This window comes from Aquila chrysaetos, chromosome Z (genome assembly GCF_900496995.4).
Source record: "Aquila chrysaetos chrysaetos chromosome Z, bAquChr1.4, whole genome shotgun sequence".
NCBI lineage: Eukaryota > Metazoa > Chordata > Aves > Accipitriformes > Accipitridae > Aquila > Aquila chrysaetos.
In genome coordinates this window covers 32085250-32106915 of record NC_044030.1, presented here as the reverse complement: position 1 = coordinate 32106915, position 21666 = coordinate 32085250, and the positions used below count along the sequence as shown (strand labels likewise).

General features: G+C 42.3%; 1 protein-coding gene across 7 annotated transcripts in view; it reads right to left on the bottom strand.

The window, feature by feature from the left end:
• HOOK3 (hook microtubule tethering protein 3) overlaps window positions 1-21666 on the bottom strand; it is a 112259-nt gene that overhangs the window by 27377 nt on the left and 63216 nt on the right. For all 7 annotated transcript variants that reach the window (XM_041120711.1, XM_041120712.1, XM_041120713.1 and 4 more), the window contains 6 exons: window positions 19284-19424; window positions 17548-17749; window positions 14034-14144; window positions 11050-11137; window positions 10379-10448; window positions 1900-2040 (listed from right to left, as the gene is read on the bottom strand). In XM_041120711.1, coding sequence (XP_040976645.1) covers window positions 1900-2040; window positions 10379-10448; window positions 11050-11137; window positions 14034-14144; window positions 17548-17749; window positions 19284-19424 — 753 coding nt within the window. The remainder of the gene's footprint in view (window positions 1-1899; window positions 2041-10378; window positions 10449-11049; window positions 11138-14033; window positions 14145-17547; window positions 17750-19283; window positions 19425-21666) is intronic.

Below are 21666 nucleotides of genomic sequence, written 5' to 3'. Positions count from 1 at the left end.
ACTGTCAGGCTCCTCCCAGCCAGGGACGGGGCTCCCATCAGCTCATTTCTCTGAACGGCTGAGTTCCTCTGAATAACAGCTCTCCCTTTCAGCATATCAATCACTCCTCCCAAAGTGGTACCATTCTCAAACTTGCTGTGAGTATAGTCCCTCCCATGAGGTAAGTTGTTAACAAAGGTGATGAACAGCATTGGTCCTGGCACTGATGCCCGAGGAACTGGTTGCGAGTTGGATTTTGTACCACTGACGATAAAGCTTTAGGCTCACCTGTCCAACCAATTTTCCACTCACTTTATTGTCCACTTAGACTATATCTAACCATTCTGAACATAAGGATACTATGGGAGACTATGTCAAAGGCTTTCATAAAGCTAAGTACGGTCCACTGTTTCACCCTTCTTCACATAGGCAGTGGTCTCATTGTTAAGACAACTGGATTAGGTAGGTATGATTTTCCCTGAATAAATTCATGTTGGCCCTTCCCAATTACTTTCTTATCCCTCATGTGGCTGGAAACAGATTCCAGTTGAGCTTGCTTTGTGAAATTCCCAGAAAATGAGCTGTGGCTGACTAGTCTGTGTAGTTCTCCAGACTCTCTTTCTTGCCCTTCTTGGAAGGTGAGTGCGGTATTTACCTTTTCTCAGGCTTCAGGAACCTTCCCCAGTCAAAGGGGAAGATTAGATAGAGAGCAGATTCAAAGCTTAGATAGAGAACAGTCTCACAATAAGATCAGCCAGCTACCTTAGCATGCTCAGATGCATGCTGTCTGGTCCCATGGCCATCTGTATGCTGACTGGCTTAATCTAGCAGGGTCATCTAGAGTGGGTTGCCCAGGAACACGTAGTGTTGGGTTTTAAATACCTCCAAGGATGGAGACAACCTCTCTGGGCAACCTATTCCAGTGTTCAGCAACACACCCAGTAAAAAAAAGCATATTCTTACATTCAGATGAAATTTAATGTGTTTTAATTTCTGCCCACTGCCTCTTGCCCTGTTATTGGGCATCACTGTGAAGAGTCTGGCTTCCCCTCCTTTAGACCCTCTGTGCTGGTTTTGGGTGGGATAAAGTTAATTTTCTTCACAATAGTTAGTATGGAGCTATGTTTTGATTTGTGCTGGAAACAGTGTTGATAATGCAGAGATGTTTTCGTTTCTGCTGAGCAGCGCTTACACAGAGTCAAGGCCTTTTCTGCTTCTCACACCACCCAACCAGCAAGTAGGCAGGGGGTGCACAATAAGTTGGGAGGGGACACAGCTGGGACAGCTGACCCCAACTGATCAAACGCATATTCCAGACCATATGATGTCATGCCCAGCATATAAAGCTGGAGGAAGAAGAAGGAAGAGGGGCGTTTAGAGTTACGATGTTTGACTTCCCAAGTAACCATTACGCGTGCTGGAGCCCTGCTTTCCTGGGGATGGCTGAACACCTGCCTGCCGATGGGAAGTGGTGAATGAATTCCTTGGTTTGCTTTGTTTGTATGTGCAGCTTTTGCTCTACTTATTAAACTGTCTTTATCTTAGCCCACAATTTTTCTCACTCTTACCCTTCTGATTCTCTCCCCCATCCCACTTTCAGGGAGGTCAGTGAGTGGCTGCACGGTGCTTAGCTGCTGGGTGGGCTTACACCATGACACCCTTCCATCAGACATTTATAAACGTTGATAAGATCTGCCCTGAGCCTTCTCTTTTCCAGACTACATAGTCTCTATCCCTCACACTCTCCTTATATGAAAGATGTTGCAGTCCTGTAATCACACCCTTGTGACGTTTCACTGGACTGACTCCAGTAAGTCCATGTCCTTCTTGTACTGGGGAGGCCAGTATTGGACACAGTACAGTCAAAAGTATATGGCATTGTTAGAAAAGTCAATCGAAACAGAGGACAAAACTTCTTACCTGTTTTCTGTCTCCAATTCATTCTTCCGCAAGTTTGCATCATCAAGAAGGCTCTGCAACAAGGCAATCTTTTCATTGTCAGAACCTTCTTGGTTCAACTTTAACATCTTGTTCTCATGCTGAAGGCGAATGAGTTTCTCCCTAAAGACATAAAATACAATTTTGTACAAAAAGTATACCAGTCTCTATAAACAAGAAAACAGTTTACCACAGGAGGTGTAAATATAACGTAAAGATCATCTTTACCTCTTTAAGGGAGACAGTTGAAACAACAGTCATGTCTTCAAACCCCCAAATAGAAACCTGATTAAGGGAGTTGTAATTGTAGAAAGCACAACACAAGGAAGCTACCTGAGTGTCTCTGTAAGATCTCAGAGTACAGCTGGACAGATTTACAGTTAGAAAGTGGAGAATGCAAAGCTCGGTGCCAAGTGTTAAGGGAGGTTGTAATCTCAGCTGTCACTGAACTACTGCATGAACGTGGCAAGTCACTTCTACCCTGTTGCTCTGTTTTCAAAGAATCATAGAACCATTTAGGCTGGAAAAGACCCTTCAGATCATCAAGTCCGACTGTTAACCTAACACTGCCAAGTCCACCACTAAACTATGTCCCTATAAGCCACATCTACATGTCTTTTAAATACCCCCAGGGATTGTGACTCAACCACTTCCCTGGGCAGCCTGTTACAGTGCTTGACAATGCTTTTGGTGAAGAAATTTTTCCTAATATCCAATCTAAACCTTCCCTGGCACAACGTGAGGCTGTTTCCTCTTGTCCTATCACTTGTTACTTGGGAAAAGAGACCGACACCCACTTCGCTACAACCTCCTTTCAGGTAGTTGTAGAAAGTGATAAGGTCTCCCCTGAACCTCCTTTTCTCTAGGCTAAACAACCCCAGTTCCCTCAGCTGCTCCTCATAAGACTAGTGCTCTAGACCCTTCACCAGCTTCATTGCCCTTCTTTGGACATACTTGAGCACCTCAGTTTCTTTCTTGTAGTGAGGGGCCCAAAACTGAACACAGCATTCAAGGTGCAGTCTCACTAGTGCCAAGTATCATAGAATCATAATGTCCTGGTTTCAGCTGGGATAGAGTTAATTGTCTTCCTAGTAGCTGGTACAGTGCTATGTTTTGAGTTCAGTATGAGAAGAATGTTGATAACACTGATGTTTTCAGTTGTTGCTAAGTAGTGTTTAGACTAAAGTCAAGGATTTTTCAGCTTCTCATGCCCAGCCAGAGAGAAAGCTGGAGGGGCACAAGAAGTTGGCACAGGACACAGCCAGGGCAGCTGACCCAAGGTGGCCAACGGGGTATTCCATACCATGGGACATCACATCTAGTATAGGAACTGGGGGGCGTGGGGTGGGGAATCACCACTCGGGGACTGACTGGGTGTCGAATGGTGGGTGGTAAGCAATTGCACTGCACATCATTTGTACATTCCAATCCTTTTATCATTGCTGTTGTCATTTTATTAGTGTTATCATCATCATTATTAGTTTCTTCTTTTCTGTTCTATTAAACTGTTCTTATCTCAACCCATGAGTTTTACTTCTTTTCCCGATTTTCTCCCCCATCCCACTGGGTGGGGGGGGGGGTGAGTGAGCAGCTGCATGGTGCTTAGTTGCTGGCTGGTGTTAAACCATGACACATAGAATCGCTTAGGTTGGAAAAGACCGTTAAGATCATCAAGTCCAACCATCAACCCAACACCACCATGCCTACTAAACCATGTCCTGAAGTGTCACATCTACGTGTTTTTTTAATACCTCCAGGGATGGTGACTCCACTACTTCCCTGGGCAGCCTGTTCCAATACCTGACAACCCCTTCACTAAAGAAATTTGTTTTAATATCCAAGCTAAACCTCCCCTGGCGCAACTTGAGGCCATTTACTCTTGTCCTATCACTAGTTACTTGATAGAAGAGACCAGTACCCACCTCGCTACAACCTCCTTTCAGGTAGTTGTAGAGAGCGATAAGGTCTCCCCTCAGCCTCCTTTTCTCCAGGCTAAACAACCCGAGTTTCCTCACCCCCTCCTCATAAGACTTGTGCTTCAAGTCCTTCACCAGCTTTCTTGCCCTTCTCTGGACATGTTCTAGCAACTCAATGTCTTTCCTGTAGTAAGGGGCCCAAAACCAAACACAGTACTAAAGTTGCAGCCTCACCAGTGCCGAGTACAGGGGAACAATCGCTTCCCTGCTCCTGCTGGCCACACTATTTCTGATACAGGCCAGGATGCCATTGGCTTTCTTGGCTACCTGGGCACACTGCTGGCTTATATTCAGCTGGCTGTCAACCAGCACCCCCAGGTCTTTTTCTGCCGGGCAGCTTTCCAGCCACCCTTCCCCAAGCCTGTAGCACTGCATGGGGTTGTTGTGACCCAAGTGCAGGACCCAACACTTGGCCTTGTAGAACCTCATACAGTTGGCCTCGGCCCATCGATCCAGCCTGTCCAGATCCTCTGTAGAGCCTTCCTACCCTCAAGTGGATCAACCCTCCCTTCCAACTTGGCGTCATCTGCAAACTTGCTGAGGGAGCACTTGATCCCCTCATCCAGATCATTGATAAAGATATTAAACAGAACTGGCCCCAATACTGAGCCCTGGGGAACACTACTTGTGACCAGCTGCCAACTGGATTTAACTCCGTTCACCACAACTCTCTGGGCTTGTCCATCCAGCCAGTTTTTTACCCAGTGAAGAGTACACTTGTCTAAGCCATGAACCGCCAGCTTCTCAAGGAGTATGCTGTGAGAGACAGTGTCAGAGGCCTTATTAAAGTCCAGGCAGACAACATTCACAGCCTTTCCCTCATCCACTAGGCAGGTTCCCTGGTCATAGAAGGAGATCAGGTTGGTCAAGCAGGACCTGCCTTTCATGAACCCCTGCTGACTGGGCCTGACCCCTGATTGTTGTGCACATACTGTGTGAGCACACTCAAGATGAAAGTACAAAGGGACAATTCCCTAGTCCTGCTGGCCATGCTATTTCTGATACAAGCCAGGATGTTATTGGCCTACTTGGCCACCTGGCCACACTGCTGACTCATATTCAGCCGGCTATCAACTAGCACCCTGTGAGAGACTGAAAGAGTTAATGTCTCAAACATTGTGGTGGGGCAAGTTCTTCGATGAACCCTGCATAACAACGAACGATGCATAGCAAGGAACCACAGGTGAAAAGAAGCCCATCAGCACAGGACATCAGCAACAGGAGGGGAGGGCTTGCTGAAGGGTGCGCAGCTCCATAGCAGCTCTGTGTTTTGATATGCTGTTGTGATATGCTGAGCCGGGCAGCTCACCATGCATGGCCAAAGATCAAACAATGGTCATGTCTGCAGGGAAGGAGAAGTTACACCCCAAATGACCTCTGAGCCCACTGACCCACTTCCCAAAGGTTCTGAAAGCACAAACCATGCATGACACCTAATTAGCCAAATGAGTTCGAGTACGCACCTGAAGGAGGGACAAGAATATTATAAAAGGTCACGAACTGAAGCCCCACATGTGTGCACCCTCCAGAACTGGACCCCTAGGCTGACTGGACCAACACTGGACCCAGGACTGGTGAAATCTTTCTCTTTTCTTTTCCTTTTTCTCTCTCTGTCTTGCTCTCTCTTTCTCTTTCCTCTTTCACGATCCCTACACTTCATTCCTTTAAGACATAAAACCATTGACCAAGTCTAGGACTAGGAATGGATCCAGCCACCCCTAGGCTCTTCTCTGAGAAGGAGTCTAGAAAACAAGGGGGTCCGCTCTGAGCCTCGTGACTCAACAGGAGGGATCTCCTTCTTCCCTGAATGGATGTATATGGTTACCACGGGTTACATGGTTTATTGACTTAGTTTCATGCCAATTGCTGTTGTGAGAAACCCTGCCACCTACTGTTATGCCTCCCAAGTTCAGGTTGCTTCTGCCACAAATAAAATGTTTAACTGATCATTTGGTTTCGTTTCACCTTAATTTAGCCCGAGGGAATTCTGAACTCAGCACAACTCCCTGGTCTGTCCAGCCTGGGTCATGACACACCCCCAGGTCCTCTTCCACCAGGCAGCTTTCCAGCCACTCTTCCCCAAGCCTATAGCGTTGCATGGGGTTGTTGTGACCAAAGTGCAGGACCTGGCACTTGGCCTTGTTGAACTTATACAGTTGGCTTCAGCCCATTGATCCAGCCTATCCAGATCCCTCCGCAGAGCCTTCCTACCCTCAAGTAGATCAACCCTCCCTCCCAACTTGGTGTCATCTGCAAACTTACTGAGGACACACTCCATCCCCTCATCCAGATCATTGATAAAGGTATTAAACAGAAATGAACCCAGTACTGAGCCCTGGGAAACACCACTTGTGACCAGCCGCCAGCTGGATTTAACTCCATTCATGACAACTTTTTGGGCCAGGCCATCCAGCCAGTTTTTTTACCGAGTTTATTCAGAAAAATGCTGTAGGAAATGGTGTCAAAGGCTTTACTAAACTCCAGGTAAACAACATTCACGCCATTTCCCTCATCCACTTTCCCTCATCCATCCTGTCACAGGAGATCAGGTCAGTCAAGTAGGACCTGCCTTTCATAAACCCCTGCTGACTAGGCCTGATCCTCTGGTTGTCCTGTACATGCTGTGTGATGGCACTCAGGATGATCTGCTCCATAACCTTCCCCAACATCAAAGTCAGGCTGACAGACCTGTAGTTCCCTGGATCCTCCTTCTGTCTCTTCTTATAGAGGGTGTCACTTGTGCTAACCTCCAGTCAACTGGGACCTCCCCAGTTAGCCAGGACTGCTGGTAAGTGATGCAAAGTGCCTTGGTGAGCACTTCCGCCAGCTCCCTCAGTACCTCTGGGTGGATCCCATCCAGCCCCATAGACTTGTGTGTGTGTAAGTGGTGCAGCAGGTCGCTAAGCATTTCCCCTTTGATTATGGGGGCTTCATTCTGCCCTTCTTCCCTGTCTTCCAGCTCAGTGGGCTGTGTACCCTGAGAACAATTGGTTTTACTATTAAAGACTGAGGCAAAGAAGGTGTGAGACCGAGAGACTGGCAACCATTTTGTCTCAAAAGCAGGTAGCTGCAAGCAGCCAAAACAGGACGTGCCCAGTAGAAGTGGGGTAGTGAACTGTTTCGGAAGAGCTTCTAGCAGTTGTGCCTAGAAGAGGCTTTCTGGCAATTGTGCTTCTGCGAAGTTTTCTAGTGGTTGCACTTCGGACGTTTTATCACAGGTTTGGACTTTTGGCATGGGCCCTTACCACGGTAGTTGTGTAAACAAGTTAAATGGGATAAGGGGGCATCAGTGTCCCCCCCACCGCCCCCTACTCCCTCCTCAAGAACTTTCAAGAAAACCCCACAACACATGTGCAAAAGGCTCTTGGATGAGGATATAAAGGGAGGACAGGGGAATGACCCACCCCCAGGTGTGAGCCCGCTACCTGAGGAATCCAGGGAGCTACTACTGAGACTTTCTTCACTTGACCCAAGGGTGGTGATACTTACCACTCCTTTTTTCTCTTTCTCTCTCTCTCTTCTCTTCCTCCTACCTTGTTGTTAGGGATTTAGCCACACTTGTGTTTTAAGTCAACATTAAATAAAACATATTTCAAGCATTTAGGAGCCACTGTCGTGACTCCTAAATGTCCGTGACACCTGTCCAAGTGAAACAAGGTGTTGAAATTTTCCCTGTCCCTCCTGAGTCATTGTCGTGACTCCTGTGTGCGGCAATGGAGTATCTAAAAGATCACCTCCCCTGAGCCCACCAAGTGAGACAGGACAGAAGGCAGTAAGTAGCTCAGCCTTTTCCTCATCCTTTGTCACTATGTTTCCCCCTGCATCCAATAAAGGATGGAGATTGTCCTTAGCCCTCCTTTTGTTCTGAATGTGTTTATAGAAATATTTTTTATTGTCTTTTATGGCAGTAGCCAGATTAAGTTCTAGCTGGGCTTTGGCCCTTCTAATTTTCTCCCTGTATAACCTCATGACATCTTTGTAGCCCTCCTGAGTTGCCTGCCCCTTCTTCCAAAGGTCATAAACTCTCTTTTTTTTCCCTGAGTTCCAGCCAAAGCTCTCTGTTCAGCCAGACTGGTCATCTTCCCAGCCAGCTTATGTTCTGGCACCTTTAAGGTTTTCTTCTTAAAGAATGTCCAGCCTTCTCGGACTCCTTTGCCCTTCATACCGCCTCCCAAGCAACTCGCTCAACCAGGCCCCTAAACAGGCCAAAGTCTGCCTTCTGGAAGTCCAACATAGCAGTTTTGTTAACCCCCTTCCTTACTGCTCTAAGAATCGAAAACTATCATTTCATGATTGCTGTGCCCAAGATGGCCTCAAACCATCACATCACCCACAAGTCCTTCTCTGTTTGCAAACCAGTCCAGAGGGGAGCCTTCCCTAGTTGGCTCACTCACCAGCTGTGTCAGGAAGTTATCTTCCACACAATCCAGGAACCTCCTGGACTGTTTCCTTTCTGCTGTATTGTATTTCCAGCAGACATCTGGTAAGTTGAAGTCACCCATGAGAAGAAGAGCTAGCAACTGTGAGACTTCTCCCAGCTGCTTATAGACTATTTTGTCTCCCTCTTCATCCTGGTTGGGTGGTCTATAACAGACTTCCACCATGATATCTGCCTTGTTGGCCTTCCCCCTGATTCTTACCAATAAACACTTAACTCAATCTACCATCATCAAGTTCCAGACAGTTAAAACACTCCCTAACATACAGGGCTATCCCCACCGCCTCTCCTTCCTTGCCTATCCCTTCTGATGAGTTTATGGCCATCCATTGCAGCACTCCAGTTGTGTGAGTCATCCCACCATGTTTCCGTGACTGCAACTATATCATAGTTTTCCAGATGCACAATGGCTTCCAACTCCTCCTGTTTGTTGGCCATGCTGCATCCATTGGTGTAGATGGGCTATCAATCCTGCCACCTTTTTTGGGGGAGAAGCCGTAATTCCTATGTGACTGTTCTCTGGTGCTTCCTTGGTTTCTAAACACATCAACAACTCTTATGTCTTTGCTGCCACATGCATCTCCACACCCCTCACCTCCACTGAGATGGCTAAGGTTTTGCGCACATTAGTACAGGGACATTTCAAATGTGCTCATTGTGGAGCAGGCTGAAGGACCTTGCTAGCACACCATCCCTCAAACATTGGCATGCCACCCCCAGGCTTATCTCTAGTGAGCCTGGTTTTACCCCCTTCCCCCTTCAAATCTAGTTTAAAGCTCTTTCAATGAGCCCTGCTAACTCCTAATATCACTTAACTTGTTGATTTCCTCAGGTGCAACTGAGAAGCCACAGACTGAATCAGCCTCATGAAACTCTCCCATTTGGTCTGCAAGTCTTCTCTATGAGATGGAGAAAGGTACTTAAGCACAGACCCATGCTCTGCCACCATGGAGAGAACAAGAGAGCAGAAGTTGCTGCTCCTATGGGTGGGCTGCCCTGTGCAGTCTTCCCCCTTCATCAGCAGAAGCAGCAGCCCAGACCTCCAGATCAGGAAGTTCCAGCCACTGCTACTGTCCACCTCTATCAGATAGGCATGGAGGCCAAGTCTGGCAGCTGCAAACAGTCCACATTGATGTATGTTTGCATAAAATCCAGAATTTATCTTCAGGAGCCAAAGATGAAAAGTCAGTGAAACCACCGGCTATGCTTGGATATTTAGGGTCCTGTCCTCTCTCACACAATCATGTGGAAAGTTTATGCAGTAACTCCATACTTCACTAACATTGCCTCAAAACGTTATTCTTCTCTTTTGTTGTTTCTGAACAAAACTAAAAAGAATTGCTCTTGTACTAAGGTGCAGCAGCACAGCTGGAAGGAAAAAAATCTTCTATTATTAGCTTTCTAGAAAGATATTATTTTACTACTGAACAGTATGTTTTGACTCATATTGAGCTTTCCAAGTGGTAAAATACTGTATCAGTATTGATAGAGAGAAAAGATTTCCTGAAGACCTAACAGATTTCTGAGATGCAACTGTCTTGAAAACTTTCAGCATTATGGCAAGGCTAAACACAGCCTGCAACATCTTAAGACACAGTGATTTTCAGCTCTGCCACTGCTGTTCCTTCTTTTAATACATTGTAAACATTTGGCATGATACAAAATGGAATTTAAAATCTACACTTCTTTTCACAATTTCAGTCATTTTTTCCTTGTACAACACCACGTTCAACAACATGGTCTTGTTACAAATATTTTTGTCCATTAATGCACATATAAGCTGCAGTTATATGAAGTCTGGAGGAAAAGAAGAGGAACAATGTGAGGATAAAGGGGTTTCTTGTTTTCCCTTTTCTTTGGAGCACAATACAAACTCAAAGAGATGTCAACTGAATTTTGTCTTGGGCATAACAGCTTCTGTCATGCAGAAATCCAAAAGGAGAAAAAACCCAAACATTAATTGTAGAATCTTTCTAACACTGAAAACTAACTAATCATCTATGGGTATGTGGTAAAGGTTAGTAAAACAACGCATGCATTAGCTTACTTTATTTCGGGAGTAACAATTTCTGCTGCTAAACTGTCTGAAGGCTCTTGTCTTCCCAAAGGCATCAATCCTGGGTTAGGAAAAGTAAAAAACCATTAGCAAGCAGACCAGTAACTTTCTTTAAAAGACCAGAAGCAAACATTGTTCTAGAAGATTACAGCTTTAGAGTAATGCTAGACAATGGAAAATGATACAAAGCCAGGCTACAGCGAGACAGACAGACAAGCACAATTTCATTTGGAGAATAATCATTATTTCTGTCTTCATCCAGTCTGATGAAGTAATTTTGTGGTGAATTTTCTGCTCATTAGCTTATCTAAGAACTACAAAGCTGTGCAACATTACACATAGAAATAAACTGCAACACATGAAACATCATACATACATGACAATACTTAATATCTCTCCAAAGAAAATTGTGTCACTACACAGAAATCAGAAATACATTATAAAAACATCACGCTGGGGAGGAGAGTAACATTTCTGATTGACTGAAATAACGTCTGAAGTTTTCAAATGCTTACAAAGTTGTGAAGAGCTGAAGCAGCTTTTCACTGCTGATCTTAGAGGAGGTTAAATTTATTCTGCGCTAAACAAAAGCGCATCCAAGACTCTCCAGAGAAGTCCTGTAAACTTTAGAAAAGATGCATTTAATCTCATTTGTCTTTTACCTGTAGTGGTGAGTTGACCCTCCTGAGCTTGTACACATCTAAGCTCTTCAATAGTTTCTTTCAAAGAATCCCTTTCTGTTCTTAACCTCTGAATAATTGGAAAGAGAATGAATATCAGTCTTGGTGCCACAAATTCATCTGTAACAGCACACAAGTCACCAAAAGTCACAGCCTTCAACACTTTAAAAATAATGTAATGCAACTCTAAAGATAATTTTCAAATTAAGGCATTTCAGTCTATTTCATAACAGAATAAACATAAACATAAATATAATATATTCCATGTGAACGGCGGGGGGGGAGGGGTTGAGAAGGGTTGCTGCTCTGTATTACACTTACAGGGGTAAAAATATCAGGGTATAAGCTTACAAAATCAAGACATTAGTGACACAAAGTTCTGGTACCAGGTAGTAAACAGCAGCCACTGGGGCCACTCAGCAATCCTCCTTTTCCCCTCATCGGGACTGATTGCAAGGGAAAAGGAAGTGAATTAAGAGACCGTAGCTTTTTCCCCTCACCAAAAAACCAAGGTTTAGCCAGGAGTGAAATAAAAAGCAGGTGAGTACACAGTCAACATAAAGAAACTGCATTAACTTCATTTTGTTTGTCTTTCAACAGTGAAAATGTGAGCAGCATTTCCACATCCACTTCCTCCTGGGTAACCTGGCCTTGCCATTCACTAGCATCTTAGCTATGGAAGAAAACCAGCTGCTTGAGGCTCAATCCAAAGAGAACTGAAGAACAGGACTGGACCACCTTGGGATCTAGACAGATGGGCTCTTCAGTAACATCAGGCAAATACTCTCCCAATTTGTCACAAGTCCCCGTTTGGCAAAAAATGAGAATCTGCAGGTAGCACCACGTTTTTGTCCAGAAGGTTGTCAAGACTCAAAAATGAAAGGAGAAAATGGCAACTATGTAAAGATCGAAGTTGTAGATTGCTCCAAAATCAGATATGTTCAGGTATGAAGTTGTGTCAGCTGACAGCTCCTTGCATTTCATCCTATTAACAGTTTGATTCAGATATATTTTATATTTCAGCCCAAGTGGATCCAGGACTTGGAATCCCTTTGGCAAAGAACATTTTGGTGAGGTGTGACAGAGGCTTCTGCTGTATTTCTGAATCCTGCAGGGTGAACTCTGGTGCAACTGTCAGAACAATCTGAATAAAGTGTACATTCTGTTAGCACTGAAAGTCATTTCACAAACCCCACAGATGAAAAAACTGTTTTTACCATAAATACTACAGAAGAGCCACACAGAGGAGCACTCAAATTCAGTGGCTGAAAGCAAGGATTCTGCAGTCTGCTACCGTCAGTCAGAAAACACTAAGTTGATTAATCAAAACCCAGAATATTTTAATGAATAGAAAAAGCTCTAGGGCTTCATTTGCACACTGCAAAGTCAACTCATCAAATTACCTTAGTACTTAACATACAACACACCACAGAGGTGAAGTTCCAAGCTACATAGCTGAAAGGTATCAAACAGGCTACCACACTTTGCCAGAACATAAAGACAGGGATAAAATCAATTTCAGCCAACTGTTTCCAAAATACAACTGACAAGATACCACTAAGTAGCTTGTGACCTGTGGTGGGCAACCTTACTGATACATATGTGACAACAGGAAACAGAAAGAGTAGGTAACAGGTAGTGAATCACTAATTCAAATGTTGAGAGACTTCAGCTGTAATCTACTTCTCACAGGTGCATATCTGTTTAAAAGAATGTATTGAAAAACATTTGCCCCCAAAAATGCTATTTGCCAGGGGATAAAACAGAAAACTATAGGATGGCCTGCAATTCAGATCCTTTGTGCAAGTGAAATGGTCCACCAAGCAATGGGTAAGCCACAGACACAACCTTACCATTGTCAAACATAACAAAACTGGAAAACCAAACTTTAAATAAAGAGCAGGAAAGAAAGCCAAAGCACAGTATGACTACGGTTATTATGGACAGTCCAATCTGAACTGAACGGCAGATGGAAGTGATATCAAGGACAAGTGTCCACAACAGTTTGAAAATCTAATAAAGTATGGAAATCAAAGACCTATAAACAGAAAATAACTGAAAACTTCCAGTTCAAATGCTATTCAAGTGCAGGGGCAGGAAATTTTGGAAAGAATTGGACAGGAAATATGACTATTGAGGTAAAAGCCTACAGAGATTGACTGATGGATAGATGGACTTAGGAACTTAAAACAAGCCTAAAATATCACTAACTCGAAGCGCTGGCCTTGGTTTGAAGTAGTTTGAGGCACCTGCATATACATTCCTAAGAAACAAGCCGAAATAAACTGGTGAGAAACAATAGTGAGCAAGAGAAGTCTGAAGGATCAGTCTTGGCAAGAGAGGACAGAGCAATTAATCGCAGAATCACTTGCAGAAAATGACAGGAAAGGAATAGACTGGTATCCATTCTGTGTGTTCCATATTGGCAGTACAAGATAGATCAACAAGGAGCTGTCATAAAAAAGGCAAGATTGCCATAAAGGACACACCCCTCCCTCTACATGACTCCTAAGCCTCTTGCTGCAGTAGTCATGACTCCACAAAGAGAAGCATGCTGACGGTACCTCAAAGAATGCTTTAGAAAAAACACAACAGGAGTTTAGTTCTAGGATGATACTGCAGAAACCCTACTTTAAATAGTTTTTCAGAATGTATTACAATTACCCTGGGTGTTTATTAACCTTCTCATGGTAAGTGGTCAAGAAACAACTTCAGATCCCAAATATGAAGGCGTTTCCTCTTAAAAATGGGTTGAATATGTTTGTACAGTCACTTCATTCCATGCTGTACAGTTCTTAGGTTTAAAAAGGATCTTGTACACAAACATTTGAAAATTTTAAGTGAAAAAAGATTTCCTAAGTTTAAAAGTTTGCTATAAATGGCTAACTATAATTACCATACCTCTGTGTTATAAAGGACACAAAGTTGCTATTGCTACTACAAAAAAATAACACCTTGACACTTACATCTTTTTCTTTTTGGAGGCTGTCTACTTTTTCTTTCAGTCGTTTGCATTCATAATCTAATTTATCAGCTTTCTTGGATTCTTCAGATAACCTGTTTTGTAGTTCAACTGCCTGTGAGAACAAGAATCAATAATTTGTCTGCAAATATTAATATTAGAACAAAATACACAAGACAAAGTAGCCAATTACCATGCACCACAAGTCATGTTGTAAACAAGTGAAATAGTTACCTATAGGACATACTAAAAACTGCTTTCATCAGTTGTTCTGTGTTTCAGTAAAACCAACAGCATTCAAATATTAGGTCTCAACATAAGCAAAAGAAGCAAAAACTGTGAAGTATTTTCACTACATCTGAAAACAAGAATTTAAGCCCAAGCATGGTTTACAGAAAAAAGCTGTACAGTTCTATGGATCAAATAGCTTCGGAAAAGTAGAAAAATCCTCCTGCATTCTGAGAAGCCTAGGAAAAAGAAAAAACTCTGAAGAAAGCAAATTATCTACACCTTTTGTTAACTCTGTTTCACAAGCCTCACTCAGAATTCAACCACCAGTTTATGCGGTCAGGTAATGTTTCTTAACCTGAGATTTTCCTGATCATTTTTAATATACTAATATAAAGATTCAGCCACAGGCTCATAACCAGTTTGCTTTACTTCAGAAGAAACATTGCTAACAAAGTCGCATATATACTTTCAACTACAGATCAGTAAAGAGCTTTTAAAATTAAATGAGCAGAAATCTGAAAGCTGAGCAGAAACGATCAGTGAACAGGCAGCAAATCAGTGAAGTCTTGCCTTTTCAAAACTCTCAGCCTTTACTAGTAAAGGCTCATTCCGAGTACACTAGTAAAGCTCATAATGGAGAGAGCATGGAAGCAAGTAAGCTGAATAAAGACTGACCTGCAAACACAAAAGCTGAATGAAGACTCAGCTAAAGATGTACAGCTTCTTCTGAAGCAATTCATAAGAAGGTTTTTTCATGGCTTTTAGATTACAGAGAAAGTGATTAACTTAAATCGTGAAGCAAAGCAGTAGCCATAGCTACACTAAGACTGCCTAGTGGTTCTAATTACCTTTTATTTTCAATATGTATAGCTACAGCAAAATAACTACCAGGCCTAAAAATCTGCATGGTCTTAAGTCTTAGACAAGGACTTTGCTGTTGTTGTTCTTAAATTAAAGGCTGCAAAAAAAGCACAGGCCTGCCATTTCTGAAATTATCAGATTAAAAAAAAAAGTATCACAATGTGAGATATGAAAATATTTCATTTCTCATATGTGACATCCATCACTGGGGCTATCAGAATAACTGCAGATATAAAAAAATAAAAATGCAGGCCTCCACCTGTGATTGTGTCCCTACTTGCTAAATAGGTATATTTTCACCTGAAATGAAAACAAATGCATTAATGTTTGTAATCATTCATGCTGTGGTAATGGTATGCAGAAGAACACAGCAGGAAATAAATTGTCTTGAATCAGGACTTGGGAGTGTATAGAAAGATATACAGCTACATGGTAATGCAGAAGATTAAAAAAAAATTAAATACCATCACATTTACTGAGCATTATCTGATACATGGAATGACTAAAGCAGGAATCTTGCAGCAAAGAAAAACAAATATATCAGAATGTACATGCACAAAGGGGCTGAATTAAAATTACAAAAATAATCCTGGAATCTTCACATTTCAATTCTTCATGTTGCAATAAAAAGTTTCTTAGAAAATGCTTGTGCTTGCTTTCAGAAAAGCGAACAAAACCTCTTAAATAACTAAATGCTATTACAACTCTCAGCACAATACATCACCACTAACCTCATCTCACAAAGTGCTGGATTGGGTGAAGATGCAATTTCCTTCCAGATCACTATAGGAGTTTGAACCAAGCACTTTCATCTGCACAGCACAAAGCTTCTAAGCCTAATAAATTCTCTGACTACATCATCCTGAGTGGGATTGGATCCTTCACACACCAGACAAGACACATTCCATTACAGGGCCACACTAGTGCTCAGCAATGACATAACATCAGAATCCTTATACCGGGCTTAATTCTTATAGCACAACTTAGGAGTCCCAGAAATTAATTTTGTGACAGCTCATGATTCACAGGCAGGTCTCAAAAGGAACCCAGCCTTACAGACACTGACGGCAAACACACTGTCTGTTCATTTTGAGGCACTGTGGTTAGGTGAAGAAAACTCACATCTGTCACAATACACCTGAGGTTTATTCCAGTCTCAGCCAGTGGAACAGTTTTGTACAAATCAACAGCTCCTCCGACATGAAATCCTACCCATAAAACACAGGGAATGATGAAGAAAAGGAGGAGTACTTTTGCAGCACAAATGATGGGACTGCCCCTTCCAAAATCCTTACTGTTGGTGAAGTAAGAACGATCAGATGCAGATGTCAAGGTTACACAACTATATCACATGCTCAGCTGTTCAATGAAGTGAAGTATTTGTTGCCAGTAAACATGATACTATTTGTGTGAAAGGCCATTGTTTTCCACATTTACTTTTCCCTTTGATTGTCTGTTATTTCAGCATTTTTCTTGTCCAAATTATTTTTTTCTGGTGGAATCATTTGGACTGTATCTACAGTTAGCACATAGAGGCTGAAGCTAGTTGTCTTAATAACCAAGATGGCCAGGTGCAGGGAAAATGCTATCAAGTCTTAGGGTCACATATTGCTCCTGGGCTTACAATGTTGTTAGTGGTTGTTTCTGTATTTTATTCTGCTGTAAGCTGACCTATAGGGACTCCTGTACCATGACCATTTGAGCTTTTAAGCAGGCAGAAATACAGAGCAGGCACTACTACCTTAACAAACCACGCTCTGTCTGGCCCTGTAACAAGAATCCCAGAATGATGTCATGTCAACGTAGTGCAGAAGCAGAGAGAAGATTAAGCACATCTTCCACCTTTACAGAAACAGGATCACATGGCACTTTGATAAGCAGGAAGATAAACAGATGCCTTTCACTCCAGAGTGTGCTGGTGACACATTTTGTGCTCTGCTGGGTGCATATAAACAACAGGGATGAAATGCATCCTTCTCTCTTCATAACTGGACAAATTCAGATGTCTCAGACAAACTAGAACCTTAATAAAAACAAGTTACTTAACCACAGGAATAACTTACCTCAGCTGTGGTGCACTCCTCACTGCTGGAAATTTGTAAGTGAAAAGCAGATACTTTTTCTGAAAGAAGAGGCTCTAATTCAAGCCCCGCTACTGAATATGAATTAGGAATAATTTGAGAAAAAACATCTGTTGATTTTTTCAAAGGAAGAAATACTGCTTATTATTTCAAGTTTACATTAGTTTGCTAATGATAAGAATCGCAGGAAAGGAGGACAAAGGTAGTACCTACAAAACATGTAAGTCTTTTAAACACAAGGAGCTGTTTGTTCATAATGTCTTTTTTACTTTGAGGTATTAGCCATGTTATGAAGAGAAAGTGTTAAACAATACAGAGAACTGTTGCACTGATATCTGTTCTCACCTGCCTCTTGTATGTTTCCAGCTGACTGCGTGCTGCATTGGCCTTCCTTAGCTCTTCTTCGAGGCTCACAGTATTTTGCATGTAGATTGTATTCTTCTCTTCTAAGAGTTTCACTTGCCGTCGCAAATCACCCAGGTCTTCCAATTTCTTTTTGTATGACTCTACCTGGCTTTCTAACTTGGCTACTTTATCAGAAGAATGCCTAGAGGGACAGATTTGTATCAAATTTGTACTCTGAAAACTTCCAAAATGAAATGTCCTGAAGCTTCCTCAGTATTTTGCCTTAATAAAGAAGACATTCTTACATCATGGGGAGAACAAGAAAGCAATCATATCCTCCTACGACTAACGTTTTCACTTTTAAATTGTCTCTTTCTCTCTCATAACTATTTGTCAACTGAAAGAATTGTTGATGGAAGTACTTTCAGGCACTATCACTCTTCCTAATACAGCCTTCTTATCTACTTCCAATCTTAAAATAACAGTTAAAGCACCTTCACTCCCACCCATTTCCTTTCAATTCTAAAACAATCTTTAGTCCTGCATTTTACAAGGGTAAAGAATAAAATTTTCTGCCCTTCAATTTGTTTTAATGATAGCCAGGAATAAAATCATAAAGATCTATCTCCTGGGCAGCATATACTTGGTGACACAGAAGTACCATAACAGCTTTGGAGCCTGATTCCTTCTAAAGAAAATGGAACACCAGGCTCCATTCATAACATTTCAGAGTTTTTTCCATCCACCTGGTGCACTGCCAGGACAGCAATAGCCCTCACACCCAGCCTCACACCCCCCTGCTACAATAACTGTCCCCAGTTTCATTTTAGAACCAACTGATTTACACTCAATTTTCTATGAAATCTAGAGAATCCCCCATTGAATTGACAGTCAATTTATGGAACACTGCGACAAGACAAATCTCCTTAATCTCCAATGAAGTGCAGAGCCTCTCTCTGGGGCGAGGACTTACTCTTTGAACCCATGCTGCCCACACAGATGGTTTATGGAATTGTGCAGCCTGATGAGCTCATTTCCTTATATTAATGACAGAGGAGGTAAAGACAGATAGCTTTGGTAGAAAGCTGCTGGTGAATTAGAAAAGTCAGCATTAAAATTAGCCTTGCTAGACTTGCTAGAAAGAGTGATAAAGGTGGGTAGTAGATAACTGTTCTGAATAACCCATGCAGCAAGACACCACTACTGAAGGATTATGTTCCATAGTAAAAGGAGCTGCCCCACCCTCTAAACCCCTAGCATCATCATATCATGATAACTTTGGGTGCTAAAATCCAGTGGCAAAGACAGCTGTACAGATGCTGTTCATATTAGCATTACATGATGAACCAAAAGCGCCACCCTAAGTCCAAATAATGCAAACCCAGGAAAGGAAAGGGTCTAGTTCCCTGATGAGAACAAATGCCCAAGTCATGATGAAGGTGAGTAGAGAATACTCAGGAGACCAGTGAGTGACTTGTTATGACCATAAGATGGTGTAGGATTGCTAAGATTACTAATATTTATTGATTGGGTACATAATAAATAACTGTATTACTTAAGCAGAACTGTGTGGTCATCCGTGTACTTAACTGGAGGATCCAAAAGATCCTTGGCATTGAGAAAGTGTTTATATTTAATATTAAAATTATTTAAACAAAAGCTAATGAAGACTAAGTACAGAAATGGTATGGATTAAAAGTTAATAGTTGAAAAAGGGTTAATGGAACAGAGTTTACCTGAGTATATCTATCTCATCCTTCAAAGACTGAGCCTCCTCTGCCAATGTAGTAAGCTCTTCTGTTTGTTGTCTCAATTCAGCAATTTCCTTTTCTAGTTCTTCACAGCGTATTCGATAGTCATCTTTGGCAGCTTCTAATCTGTAGAAATGAAGTAAAACAGAAAATAATTTCTCAGTTTGAGCCACAGTTACCTTTCCTCACCATCGTGCTCTCTAAAAATACATGAAACAGCCTTCTGGTGCAGTGAAGAAGAAGAGCAGCCCAATGTGCTTATTCAAAAATGTAGAAGCAGATTGACTTTAAGGCTCCAAATTTGATATCAGTCTTTATATTTGGAAGATCACAAGGTAATGTATGTTCTCAGAAAGACAAATCTTGAGTTTTTTCTGTCATAGTAATTTTTTGCAATGGAAGCTCAAGCAGAAATTTCCACCTTTTTTCATCTTGGGGCATACAGAGTTTGAACATAACATCTTTATCCTAAGATTTTGTTCGGCTGTCCAACTCCTATACACCTTCAACAATATTGACCTGATTTGTCAGATGTTCTAAATGTCACAGAGCTTTCACCAAGGTGGCTTGCTTTATTGACGTATAAAGAACCTGTGCCTGCCCCGTACCTCTGAAGAACTGTCCTAGTTTCAGCTGGAATAGAGTTAACTGTCTTCCTAGTAGCTGGTACGGTGCTATGTTTTGAGTTCAGTATGTGAAGAATGTTGATAACACCGATGTTTTCAGTTGCTGCTAGTAGTGTTTAGACTAATGTCAAGGATTTTTCAGCTTCTCATGCCCAGCCAGCGAGAAAGCTGGAGGGGCACAAGAAGTTGGCACAGGACACAGCCAGGGCACCTGACCCAAACTGGCCAACAGGGTATTCCATACCATGTGACGTCCCATCCAGTATAGGAACTGGGAAGTGGGGGCGGGGAATCGCCACTCGGGGACTAGCTGGGTGCCGGTCGGTGGGTGGTGAGCAATTACACTGTGTATCATTTGTACATTCCAATCCTTTCATTATTGCTGTTGTCATTTTATTAGTGTTATCATTATCATTATTAGTTTCTTCTTTTCTGTTCTATTAAACTGTTCTTATCTCAACCCGTGGATTTGCTTCTTTTCCCGATTTTCTCCCCCATCCCACTGGGTGGGGGGGGGAGTGAGTGAGCGGCTGCGTGGTGCTTAGTTGCTGGGTGGGGTTAAACCACAACAAGAACCAAGTCATACATTTAGTTATCTAGTTAGCATGTGAAGAACTCAGACCAAAGTTTCTGGAGTGAACTACTTACATACAGCATACACAGCCAAAGCTGCATTAACCCGGCAGTGAAAAAAGGGAGTAACTGAGAAACTTTGTCAAAGCATTTTGTACAAATGGAAGAGCACACAACCTGGAACATGAAGTTCTATTGTGATATTTTGATCTGAAATTAAAATAAAAACAATCCAGGAAAGGAGGTATGGGCATGGTGGAAAAAAAAAAAGTATTCTATCCATTAATTCAAGGAGTCCAAAAAGAATCTACAAGAATGGAGACAAGAGATAGTCAGTAGGTCATCTAAACCATATACAACAAAGATTTGGATCATGATAGACTGGAACTGTCAAAGGACATAAAGAGGCAAGAGTGGGAGAAAAACCGTTGTACCACACTGGGCATCAGTTAAGCTGTACATACATCCTGTTTGGTCAGGTAGAGCTGGAGAAGGAACACACACAAACTGCCTTCAGAAGCCACATGATATGAAGGCAGGGGAAGGAGGTAAAGGAGGTTGGGAGATGAGTCTCACACGTGAAAAGGGTTTAGAAAGACGTTCAGAACCTGAAACTAGAGTAACAGGCAGTGCAGGTATTGCATATGGGGACAAAACCTGTTTGAACAGCAATTGATAATAGACTCAGGCAGGAATCATTCCAGAGCACGGAGATGAATAAGGAGAGATAAAAGGGGACATTAAGGAGATATCACTACATTACGTGGTAGATGTATAGAAAGAAGAAAAACAGGCACTAGCTGCTGTGAAAGAAACACTGAACATTTTTCAAGAAACTGAAGGAAGTGGGTGTGTCTGAACATGCACAGAAGAGGCTTAGCAAGGGACAGTGGAAAAACAGCAAAACAGGCAAAAAAGGAAAGTTACATGGCAGCTGACATAAGAATTAACAAAGGGCAACCAGAAGAGGACAGAAAGAGAAGAAAAAGTGGCAGCATAAAGAAATATCATAGTTTCACTCACAAAGGATAGGGTAAGTACAGCAACAAGAATGAAGAGATGATGGTGAATTGGACCAGCTTTCTTCAGCAGAAGAGGCTTACACAGCCTGAAAGCAACAGTCAAAAGGACCAGGAAGGATATTTAAAGAGGAACTGTATTTCCACATG